This window comes from Vanessa tameamea, chromosome 17, assembly GCF_037043105.1.
Source record: "Vanessa tameamea isolate UH-Manoa-2023 chromosome 17, ilVanTame1 primary haplotype, whole genome shotgun sequence".
Classification (NCBI taxonomy): Eukaryota; Metazoa; Arthropoda; class Insecta; order Lepidoptera; family Nymphalidae; genus Vanessa; species Vanessa tameamea.
Window position 1 is genome coordinate 9,544,956 of NC_087325.1, and position 13,622 is coordinate 9,558,577.

General features: G+C 30.9%; 1 protein-coding gene across 1 annotated transcript in view; it reads right to left on the reverse strand.

Annotated features, from left to right (window-relative positions):
* Positions 1-13,622, reverse strand: part of LOC113400598 (uncharacterized) — a 68,108-nt gene that overhangs the window by 27,231 nt on the left and 27,255 nt on the right. Inside the window, exons 5-7 of the mRNA XM_026640241.2 lie at positions 3,654-3,767; positions 2,934-3,082; positions 2,059-2,166 (exon numbers count right to left, since the gene is read on the reverse strand). Coding sequence (XP_026496026.1) covers positions 2,059-2,166; positions 2,934-3,082; positions 3,654-3,683 — 287 coding nt within the window. The 5' untranslated portion in view covers positions 3,684-3,767. The remainder of the gene's footprint in view (positions 1-2,058; positions 2,167-2,933; positions 3,083-3,653; positions 3,768-13,622) is intronic.

The following is a 13,622-nucleotide window of genomic DNA, read 5'->3' on the forward strand; positions in this document are numbered from 1 at the left end:
TGTTATATAATTCATTCGTTTAAAGAAATTGTGATTTATGTCAGATTTCAGAGTTCAATTATCTTAACTATACAAAATGAATTTTAAATAAATGTAAATAAACTTTACTATGAATATACATTATTTTTGAATTAAAAGCGTTCTTAAAACAAAATTTTTAGACTAGAACAGATCAATAAAAAACAACTGTATTTTTCTATGAAAAGAGAATTCCTAATTTGAATTTGATTGTTGAATCTTCTTTGATAGTTTCTTATTTTTATTTGATAAAAACGAAAATATTGCCAACTTTGACATTTTGAACCAACGAATCACTCTAGACCTCTTGAAACTAAACTCTTTTTTTAAAATATTAGTATTTGAAACGAATCCCTCATCTTAACAACAACGAAAAAAAAACGCAATGAAATAAAAAGAAGCATTATTTTTTAATTTTAAGTGACTTTAATTCGTCTGTATACATACATAGATTTTTATGTAGATGGGTATAATTTTATTGTCTATGAACTGATTTTGATGATTATTTTTACGTTTAGTTTAGTATAGTTCCAAGGTGGCCCAATCTCATTGATATTGCCGTTGTTAAGCTTTAATTTAAAACGAAGAATTTTATTACATACTAAGTAGTTTTTTTTAAATTTAAGATTACAACAGCTAAATTAGCTTAAGTTTAAAGCGGGTTTAACTACAATAGGTAGTTATATCTACTGTAATATTACATACTAAAATCATCTCTGAAATATACTTGGTCTTCTGGTACCTATGAGTTTTATGTATATTGGTTTTGTAGTTTTTTTCAGTTAGGCATTATAAAAAAACCTCTTTTATTTGTTTTCTTCGATATTTCTATAATATCAGTGAATATATAAAAATATATATATCTAGTGTTCGTAAAAATCAAATACCACGAATCGTCAATTAGGGCTGACACCTTAATTCAGTGGAATCTTTTACGACAATCAGTGACCCAAATATTGTAATATTAGATATTATTGTTGCTGCTTTCAATCACTGTCAATCAATGTAAGGTTAAAATGATTTTGATGTGTCTTATTACTGTTAATTAAGTTTATTGTAGGCCATATAGTTATTCGCGATGACCTTGAGAAACTAATAGGTAATAAATAAGGCATGAAATATTGATTCAACTAAGAAAACGTTGGCTATTATCAAAGTCTAGGCATAATCCGCTTTGTTTAAAATAAGATTGTATTTTTAATAAGTAAGAAAAATATGTCCTAATATAATACTCGAAAATAAAAAAAATATACTTAAGATCTTTAATTCATCATTCATATTAAAACACGTTTGAGTGTGTAAGATTTATAATATGTGTGCGTAGCACTCGTGAAGTGTAACTTCACTACTGATAAATCAATGTTTTATCACAAATAGTAGACACCGATTAAGCCTATCAAGCAGAAGTGGTCTATCATAAATTAAACGCGAAAAATTTTCTTTATTGCCTCCATTACTCTAACCCGTTCATTTATGAGCGTCAGCGCAACATTATTACCGTTCATTAGACTAACGCTCCCAGTAGCCTTAATGAAGTAATTGCTGAACAACCCATTCTAACACCGAAATAGTACAATGCAATTTATCCTTTATACCTTTTGTATAAGGGCTAGATTTCCTAAATGTGGTTCGAATAGCTGTAGGTTGTTTATGTACCCGTCGTCATAACTCGACCACCGGCAATGACGACACACGCTACGGAATTGGGTATGATTCATTTTGGTCCTGTAATTAAATTGGTTACTGTACGCTTATGAAGTAAGACAGTTGAGTTGATGAAGAGATCTAATCATTTGATCCAAATACAACGATTACAATCATATTTATGCAGAATTATATGTAGTCTTATATCCGGCCTTAAAATCAACCAATACTAGCTCCTCGTATAGTATCTATGTAATTTTGTATTAAGTATTACGACCTATTAAAAATAAATGAAATTAAAACTCAGCTAAATTAAAGATCTCAGATAAACTTTTCAATCTAGAACTCTGTAAATGAAATATTTTTACGATATTTATACAGTAGCAATCCACTTACTGGTCAAACGGTGAAAATATATGATGCGCAGGCCGCGGCTCCGGTGGCGCATCCCGGGAGCCAGCGCTGCCCACAGACGGCGCTGGTGAGGCGCAGCTCGCCTCCGACCTGTAATGTTTGTTTGATGACAACTATGGGAGTTTTCGATACCTAAGATCTTTGTAAGAAATCTTTATACGAAAATACATTGAGACGAAATCATTGGAATATTAGCTTTTAGCATTTAAAATAATAACTATCTATTAATATAAAAAATTCATTATTATCTTTAAATTCAAGCTTTAGGTTATTTCATTTGCTTTGACAATGACGACTATTATATTTTTGGGGCATAAAATATAAAAATCCACAGTACATGCTATAAACACGAGCATTTTTACCAAAATCGTCCAGTTGTGTTAATAGCAACACAAGTAAATCATAATGTTTCAATTATATAAAAAATGTACATGAATTTGTCAATCATAATACTATGTCGATTGTGATGCGGTTCGAAATAAAAATATGTAGGCATATCAAAATTAGATTCAATTAAAATAATTGTAATAACATAACCAAGGCACTTGTTGAAAATTTTTGTAAAGATTTATATAAGTACTAAAAACATTGACTCTGTCACGTGACACATAAAACATTGATGGTGTAGCAGGGATTTCTAATTATGGAATACCTACAAATAAATAAATATGTAGTAAAATAAACAACTTTCTTAACATTAAAAGGCACAGCAATGAAGTATATCTTATGCCGTTATTCTATACAGTCGGACTAAGCCCTAAGGCGCATCAACACATGTATCATACAAAAATACAGTGACGTTTTATTGTACAAGTCACCTACATAATATACAGTACTTAAACAGACTCTCTGCCTACCTATCGTGTCTCGGAGACCTGTTAGGCGAACGGTGCGGTGAGCGGCGCGGCGAGCCCGGGGTGACGGGCGGAGATGCGCGAGGCGATACGCCCGCGGACATTGGCGACGCGTCCCCTGATCCGCGAGACATGCCACATTCTGAAGAACCCTGCCAAGGAAATCATAATAGTTTAATAAATATGACATTTTATTGGTCTCTGTTCTTAACTCAGACAAAGTTGTGATAAAGTGATCATTATTGAGGTATTTATACATATGTGGGGGTCATTTTATTTTATATATTATTATTTTATATATTCTACAAGTTGACGCCCGCGGTTTCACTTGCTTTTGAGAGTGGGGAGGATGTTCAGATTTTTCCTAGATATTTTATGTTACTTTATATACTAATGACAAAGTTGATGTAAAATTTCATGATGATCGGTTGAATAGTTAAGAAGTCAAAGCGTACCAAACAAACAAATTTACCTTCACAATTATAGTATTAGGATGGATAAAATTTTTCGATAAATGACCTAACGACCAAGAATTTTTAATTTTTCATTGAAATAAAAAAAACTGTTTTAAATACTTATCATTAATATTGATTAGCACGAAACAGTATGTGAATAAGAAACATAAAAATACAAATGAGCAATTAATTATGGAAAACCTGTATCAATATTTTTATTAACACATATTTAAAAGTCCATAATTTAAGTGACTATATTAAAATATACCTTGTCGTCGGCGAGGTCTCGTTTCGCCATCACCTCAGCGCCCTCCCTCTTCCGTTGTTCTTCTTTTAACCTTTCCGCTTTCCGCCATTTCGCCCGTCGATTTTGAAACCAGACCTGTTGAAAAATATTTTTTATGACCATTAAACATATTTGCTTTAAATCCCAATTTAGGGAATATATCAGACCAAAACTAAATGTAAGTCTGTTAAATAACCCAACATGATATTTTTTTTATCGTGAAATGTCCAACTGCTAAACAAGTCTCTTAAGGGCGATGTTTTGGAATTTGTTCCACGACACTGGTAATATTTAATGGATACAATATGGCAGAATGATATCATGCACAATTAATAAATTATAAAAAAAACAACATATAAAATCTCCGTGGTGTTGCCCAAAATTGAACTCGCAATCTTCAGAAACCTTAACTAGACTGAGACTACCTGTGTGTAGTCCAATTTTAATTTGTCTGTTATAAGTACTGATATTATTCCTAAAATCTTTTAGTAAATAAGTTGTTTCGCTTATGTCCCATGTGCGTGTCAATTACATTGATTGGAACAGAAAAATATTAAGTGTTGCTACTTGGTGGTACCACCGATCATCATCACATATAGAATATATGTGATGATGGTCGGTGGCCAATCTACCCAGATAGGTACACATTCGATAATCAAAAATTTCAGGAGCTATGATCCTTTATTTAGCGATAAGGTCACATTTAGTTACTCGGAGAATCTATGGCTGTTTTCCAATAACGCCGTAACATGCTGGAAGTTCGTTGTGTTAAGAAATTTAGTACGCATTTGATATAAGAAACGGATCACAGAAAAAGGCTATTTTCGGTATAAGCCATCTTAAGCAATATATGTTCTGACATGAATATAACATATATAATTAATATATTAAAATGTAAATAATCGTACTAACATCACTTTAACATTTTTACCCCAATAATTTTACTTAAAAAAATGTTTGCTATGGATGATTTTTAGAAAATATTAAAATTGAAAATATCATATAACTTTTATGAACATCATAAAATACGCTATAAAAAGTCTATGAACCTTTATCCTCTAGAACCGAGCTGTCAACACGAGGCTTAAATAATACATCATTACAACCCTATTTCGTTGGTATTATAACTCAAAGATTACCCATCACCAAACCATAAGGGAGCGAACCCCAACCAGCGAAATCGAACTCTGTTTCAATGGCTGAAACAACCTTTTATAGTTCCAGATAAATTGGATGATGTGTAATCAACGCTGGGATTAAAGAGCCTTATATTAGAAGATGGATTGTGCTACGAGAGATCAAGTTGTGCTGGCTGCTGTAAGCTGGTTAGTGCGGCGAGAGGCGAGCCACATTTGCCGGTGCAATTTTCGCAATTTACTTTTAATAAGCCCTCTGGTGGGAGAGTGCTATGAAATCTCATAGCGATGGTGTCAAAATTCGTGTAGACTCGAAATTAGGCACTAACTTAAATTTGTTGTTACTTTCATGATGGCGTACAATGTTTGTTTTATTCGTATTCAAATGTTTTTAGCGAGCGATGCCCGCGGCTTTTTTGATTGTAGAATGAATGTAAAATTGTATGACCGTACTCTCTTAACAAGAAAATTGTACTTTATGTCGAAAGATGTAAACTGAGCTTACTTTGTATATATTATATAACTGTTCAGCACTTGAAATCACTTGAAAGTATATTACACGCTGAAATTACATAACTTAACCTTTACAATTAAATATATAAATCAATTTTAAAATTTTATATTTATTAATTTTTTTTAAAAATAAGATTTAAATTGTTAAATTATATAATAAATATGGGTGTCGTAACAGTAAATATAGATAGAAAGTAGGTACTAAGATCTATTTTAAGGTTTCTATTATAGAATTTAATTCTATAATAATAGTAGATTTTCAATAATAGGTAATTTTATTGAGATAAAGTAGTAAAATAACCAAATCATTAATATTACGATAAAATTAAAAATATATATATACAAAATATAAATAAAGATAAAAAATACACGTGTAGGTATAGGTGACAAGGTTTATACAACATCATACATCTACATGTTGTATTTATTCATCTTTGACTCGTCTCGGCTCGAAGTGACCCTTAACGGCGGTAAGCTAATTCAGTTAAAATAATAATCCCGCCATAATCCGACGATCCCTAATAGTTTTTATCTCTTACGAGGGTGGAATTAATATTTCAACACGTTGAGACTACCCTCCTCCCCACTTGAATCCCTCTTGAATTACAATAGCTGGGCTATCAAATAAACCAGAGTTCGTTTGTTCGTTACCGTTAATCTCGAAAACGATCATATCTTGTTTAATGGAATTTAAATTATCTACTTACTGTAATTATAATAAAATACAATTTTAATAATTATTATTAGCGTTGTATAATTCCTTAAGAAATATCTTAAGTCATGTTTAATAGGTATCTACATATTAATATGTATATTGGTCACACAGGAGCCCAAAGATTACAGGTTCAAGCTTGGCTAAACATCATTGCGATGTGTTTGTAAACAATTAATTTCGTTCTCGGTAGTGAAGAAAACCCGTATCGGATGAAAAATTACCATATGTGTCTAACGCATTGAAGCAGCGTGAACAAAACAAAATTTTACCTCAGCTCAACGTTATAGGTAGTTAGAAGTTGGCAAGTAGTAGTAGTAGTTGTAATTCAGAGACAGGTATTTTATCCTAATCTGCAACTCCTTAATCGGAAATAAGTCTTTGTCTTTGAGTATTTTGTTTTATAAATATAACAAATCAAAGCATTTATAAAAAGTGCTTTTAGAGTTCCAGAAATCATCTCAAACTTGAGGACAAATATTTTCTATAATATCTGATTCATCCCCCGTTGTGACAAGGTTTTAACCTTTAAAACACATGTCACAACATAAGACTATGTCATTCTTAACTAACATCAACCATTTCTGAAAGACACCCTTCATCTCTCGCTACTACCACTTAAAGTACGCGTAAGGGGGAGTCTAATAAATTGTTATGGACCAACGTAAATTTGCCGTATTATAGCTAACTTCCAACGCAGATTTTGGTCCTTATTTCATTCGAGTTAAGGTTGATTTTGGTGGTGATTCGTTTGATTACAAGGGGTGTTCCGAGCAGTAGGGGCGCGGTAATTACCTACTGTTCGGTAAGCGACGATTGTTTGCGTTTGCTACACGCTATGAGTGGAGTTAAATAATAACAAATACATTGTTTGTTAAGTGTAATGAGCCTTTAGCGGGCGGTCTCGTAATAGCTTCTTTTATGAAGGTGCTACAATAGATTCGAAAATAATAGCAATGTATTGTGTTGTTTCAACGAGTTTTATAGCTATTATGTTTAAGTGATTGGGTGTGATGTTTGTGAAAAGAGACCGACTACCGCTTTTATTTTTAAATTAAATTTATAAGGTATCCTTTATTACATAACTTTAGACAAAAGTCAAGTAGTACTGAAGTTTCATGCGTTTAATCTTTGTTTATAATTTGTCTCGGGCTCCGCAGTGAAAACGTGAGGAAACCTATGTAGGTTTCCTTCGGATTAAAGATTCACCCAACACATATGTTTTGGGTGAATCTTGAATCCGCATTGAAACAGCGTGGTGGCATAACCTCCAACGTTTTCCTCAAAAAGACCTTAGCCCAATATGGGGACCTTCACAGAGTGACTTGACTAACTACTTTTGATATATGTTTTATTCATCAACATCTTAAAAGAAATTAATTAAAGTAAGGATTTTATATTGAAGCTAAAAACACAAATAGGTTATGTCATATTAAAATTAATCAGAACAAACAGAGACGGATAAAAACTAATAACACATTCACACAAGTCGCGAACTCGCCACTTTATGGAAACGTTAAAACTTAAACCTGCATCAGCAACTTAAAAAGACTTAAAACACGCCTGACTGACTTTAAAGTTACCAACAAGCTAATTGCGTCAGCGTACCGTAATGTTTTAAAACACTTCATACGAGAGTTAACGCGAAAGTTAACGTTAAAGACCGCTGAAAATATGTTGAGAAAATCGAGGGTAATTATTTACGAGATGCCGTTTTAAGATTACGATACGACATTTTTATTCGACTACGGAACTTTTATTTATTATCTTCGAAAGTGAACAAAATAAACTTTATTTTATTGAATATTAAACAAGAAATGACTATGTTTAAAAATAATACTTTTATCTCTTTAAAATCATTCCTAGTGTGAGTCCCTTATATAACTATGGAATTATATTGAAGTATAACAAATGAATTTAAAAAAGCAAAAGATAATTTTAATTATAATTTACAATATATGAAAAATTATAGAATAACTCTTTTTAATCGTTTAAGTATTATATAACAAACTATATTCTTCTAAAGTAAATATTATTTTCTCATTATCGTATCTGTTGAATCGTTATCGAGTCGATTTTCGATCACATGAATCGTATCGTCAAGCATAAAGAAGATTCCGAAGACTGAAGACTGAGTGAATACGTTCTCGTAGCTAAGTGACAGGTTACATGTCGGGAAGTTCTCGAGTTATAGCTAATGTATTGAAATTGCGTGTTTCAGCCTCGGCATTCGAATTTGATTGATGTAGCGTAAAATGACGTATTCCCATGCGAGAGAAGTTTAAAATCTTAATGGAAAACAATTTTGGTTTCTAATATGTATGTATGTAAAAATACATATATTTAAGGACGTTTTTGTGATACAGTTCCAACTTACAGAAACAGTTATGTAGATTAAAAAGGGATCACCATTGCTATCACCGACTTATCAAACGTTCTTCCGCGAAAGCAATATTAGTATTTTTGTGATTGAGCCAGTATAACAACAGCCACAAGGCATAAAATCGTATTTCCCAAGTTTGCTGACGCATTGGCGATTTAAGGACTGGTTAATCTTTTTACAGTGTCAATGTCTATGAGCAATGATGACCACTTACCATCAGAGCCCATTCGCCCGCCTACCGAACGTTAGCTTTACGAACGGAACTGAGCATTACATTGCACAATGTAATGAAACATTGTCTTTTATTACATTCGTTGGGGGGAAAATCAAGCAATGTATATAATATACCTAACTATCAAAATGTATCCAAAGCAATTTATTACAAAAACGATTTGTCGTGATATTAATAGAATATATAAATCTTATCTATTATTGGTAATCAGGAAATGAGTTTATTCGTTACGCTTTGACGCCCAAACTGCTTAACCGATCGCAATGAAATTACATACACGTGTATGTCTACAGAGGACATACGGTAATTAACACCTGCCCTACACACGCCAGAAAGTATTCTAATGTAGTGAAAAATATTAACTTTATGTCGAATAATTTGTATATTTTATATTTATACATTATTATTTTTGTCGTTTACTTGGTTGTAGGGCTTTGTGCAAGCCCGTCTGGGTAGGTACCACCCACTCATCAGATATTCTACCGCCAAACAGCAGTACTCAGTATTCTTGTGTTCCGGTTTGAAGGGTGAGTGAGCCAGTTTAACTACGGGCACAAGAAACGTAACATCTTAGTTCCCAAGGTTGATGGCGCATTGGTGATGTAAGGAATGGTTAATTTTTCTTACAACGCCATTATCTATGGGCGGTGGTGACCACTTACCATCAGGTGGCCCATTTGCCCTTCCGCCTACCGATATCATAAAAAAATAAAAAAACATAGATATATAACATAACCTCGTTAGTCCAGTGTCTAACTTGTATTCATGCGAGTTCAGGTTCCAAATTCAAATACAAGATCAATGAAAATCATTTAGTTTTATAGCATATTATCAAATTGACAGTGTGGTAGCATCTGAAGACACGTAAAGCCGTTTGTCCTGAACCTGATCTATTACCAGTCGAGATTGGGGAAAGCTATGTTCTCTTAAATATATATATATAAATAATATTTCGAATACATTATTAAGGTAAACATGGAAAAGTTTATCGTCGAATCAGCAAATTGGATCTTACGCTTTGGGATTAGTCGAATCTTCTGGATACAACTTGTATAGCAAACTTTTTGGATAGGGCTTTTATCTCCTACGAAAAGGGGTCTATTTTATATTAGTTACTTACTAAATTAGTGCCTAAGCTAAAGCAATTTAATACATAAGTTAAAGTTGGAATTCATAATACTATATAGGTATGTAATATGATGTTTATAATGATCAAAATATTTAAACGCAAACTTATTTTGTCGTTGTCGTTTCGAAAGTTTTTATAATTATAATGATGACATTTATAAATATTTTGTTTCAAATATTATCTTAAACTGCAAAACAAATATTTTTATAATAATGGCATTGCGATTGATAGTAATATTCTTAATAATCTTATTAATCAAAACACATTGCGAAACAATTGCGAAATATTTCAGTGAAAAAGTGCTTTACAAATTTCCAGTAAATATATTTAGTTCGCTAATGCATTATAAATAATAATTCATATTTCGAACTCGATATTATCGAATATAAGTTCGGAAAAATACTTATAACATCATCAACAAATTAATCTCCCACTCGGATTATACGAATCATTCTGATCCGACTAATATCACATACTTCTTACCGTTTTGTTGAGAAAGTAAGTAACTTTGGATGTGGCTTTTTATTATATTGACTATAATCCCGAAAATCTTTAAAATTCATTCATTAATTCTAACATAACAAGATACCTAACGTATATTATGTTATTTTCTATTTAAAAATAACTGTTCTTACATTAAAATAAATTCATAGAACTTTTATCAAGAACCGCATCCGATTTTATATATTCGTAACCACTAAATAATTAGATTCCTCGTAGAGAGTGGTGTAATTCGCGTAAAATGAAACGTGTATCGTAGCTAACATGTTTACTCGCAAATTATCCACGTACCAGCGTCTTGAGTATGAGGAAATTTTAATCGGATGTTTACTAATTGCGGAATATTTAAGACTGGATAACAGTAATTTCGTGAACGTGATCTTGATCTCGGTTAAAGGATTCTGTATATTCCGTATAACATATCACATAAATAGGATTACTTACGTTGCCTGTGTTTATTTATTTAATTATAAATAAACCCATTACTTGTAGAAGTGTTATTTATAAATAAACCCATTACTTGTAGAAGTGTTATTTATAAATAAACCTATTACTTGTAACTCGAAGTGTTATTATTGTGATTTGCTAGTGGTATTGAATAAAACCTATGCCGGAGTGCGTGAACATGTCGAATTTTACTGAAACTCTGTGTGTGTATCTAACAATCACCCATGGTGGAATATCTCTCAAAAATTGTCCCCGAAAGAGGAGAGATGGTCTTTTACAGGCTGTTGTTTTATAAGACGGATTTTTTTATCTATTTAAGTTATTTGTATCCTTCCAACCCGAACAACAATACTGAGTAGTTCTGTTTGGTGGTAGAATATCTGAAGAGTGGGTAGTACCCACCCAGACGGGCCTGCACAAATCCCAACCACCAAGTAAAGTTTATTTGAGAAAAAGAGTAACTACAGAATTTCTTGCCAGGTTCTTGTAAGAATCTACGTTCCAAATCGGTAGTACTAATACATTCGATAGAATATGATATAGGTAAGTTTTTAACATGAGCTTACTTAAGCAACAAACGATACAAAATAATTTCTAAATAACATGGTTTTCTGTAATTAATTTGAATAAGACTTAACGTGATCTCTCTCCGTATATAACATAAAGAGGATATAAATCTTATACCTACAACTGTAGCAGTAACAATTTAAATACAAATAAATACTTCTACTAAAGTCGCGTACAATACCAAGTTAACACAAGTATTGACTTAAACTTGAGATGAAATTGAAAGAGCATATTAGTGGAAAATTACCTAGCCTTAATCCTTATTGCTCCGAGAGATTCTGTTTAGTTTCGAATATAATCTATTTGAATTTGCGACTTGACGTTGAAGGAATTTACCGTAAGATTTATTTTATTTTATTTTTTTGTAATGTGTTGAAATGATTGTCAAAATCTAAACAGGCGTGTTTAAAGTAGTCTGTTACAAGTCATTTTGTAATATTATATTAAATGTATTTTTATTTTTTTATTTTGGAATGTATATTATATCGAGAACTCAATACTTTATAAGAATGTTAATAAAGTACAATAAATTTATATATCCTGCGTAAATATAAACAAATATTAGCTTATATATATATTATATTATATTATATTTTTGTATAGTATTGAGTATACTTTATTTGTTTTATATTTTTTTTAAATTTATATTTCACGAAAGAGACATAAAATACAGATTAGGTACAATGTAGGTATATAATTTTTTTATTCTACAAATACGCAAATACGCGATGTGATACTAAATGTCCGTTTAATTATATTTCATCATATACTTCCATATTAATACTCTTCCATATTTTAAAATCGTATTTAATTTTCATCAATATTCATTCATTCATTCATTCATTCAATATAATTAAACTAATGTTAATTATTAATAAATCAATATATTGTATCGATTCTTATAATTCGTTTACTTGGAATTATTTATATATTTATGGAAAGCTATTAATAAATCAATTCTTAAATAATAACTTGTTTATTAATTTATAATTTTCCGTCATTTGTATCACAGTAATAATAAATAAATAAGAAAAAAAAAATATCTTTGACACCAAGTTTAGACTCGAACGATGGCGCAGGGACGATGGCTAAATAATTAGGGGTAACAAAACATCCCACGCGTATAGTGTTACATACAATGGTAAAGGATTAAGTCATGTTTGAAGTTATAAATTTATAATTAAGTCGAAACTGGTCTTGTATAACTCGCCTACAATGAATTTTACTTAGCTTAGCGTGCTTATGTTTTTGCATTAACTGTCCGAATACGGCCCTACATGCTTCCTATTTTATTACGAACAAATTTAGCCAAAATTAGCCAAAAAAACGTATGACATGTCTAAACATATACATTTTTAGCTACTTATTGATTTTAGTTAAAAATTTAAAAAAAAATAGAAAACATTTTTTACGATGACCGCACTTGGTTAATAATATTATACAAATACGCTTGAAGTTATAAATGATGTACTATTCTATCTATTTCTATATTTAATCTTTGTATGTTTTATTATTATTAAAATATTTTAACAAAATTTAGAACAATAAATTATTTTAGTTCAGTCGGCTGGTTTGATCTCGTTTTAAATTCAGTTGCAAGTTATTAACAACACATACTAACAAGCAATGTTAAATGAAAAATTGTAAATAGGAAGAAAAAAGAAATTAAATTTTTCATATTAGTTTTTAATTCTCCTGTATAAAGTCAATTGTTTTAAGTAAAAAAAATATTCTAAGCAAATGAGTGCGTGAGGAAAAAATGTCGTTTCATTTACACCCCCGATTTAATTTGCAAAGGGTGTGATTGATAAAGAGAGACGTGGCGCTCGAGTGCTTTAGTACACACGACTACGAGTGAATATATATGTAAATTCAATAGAATTGGTACACTTTTAGAGTTAAATAAACAAATAATAATATTTAAATCTAATAATAAGTGTTTTTAGAATTTGAAATTGATTTGAAATGTCAAAATGATTCCATTCTTAAATTTCAATTGTAATTTTTTGTCTTTGAACTTCATTGGTTAAAAAATTATGTTTCTTAAGGTTCCTAATAGATTGATAGGTCGAAATTTAATTGAAGATTATGAATGACATGCGTTTTTTGATAATTAGAAAAACGTGCATTATTTCAGGTAGATTTCATTTATACAGTATGTTGAAACCTTTACTTGAATTCCTTAAATTCCTTTGTTTTAAGTAAAACAATTAGCCAAGGTCTAATATTCACAAAGTAAGTTTTGTTTATGAAATTATATCAATAAAGAAATTTTTATTATTTATTTTTACAAGGAAGAGTTTATAATTTCGTCCCGTGTAATTCACCCCA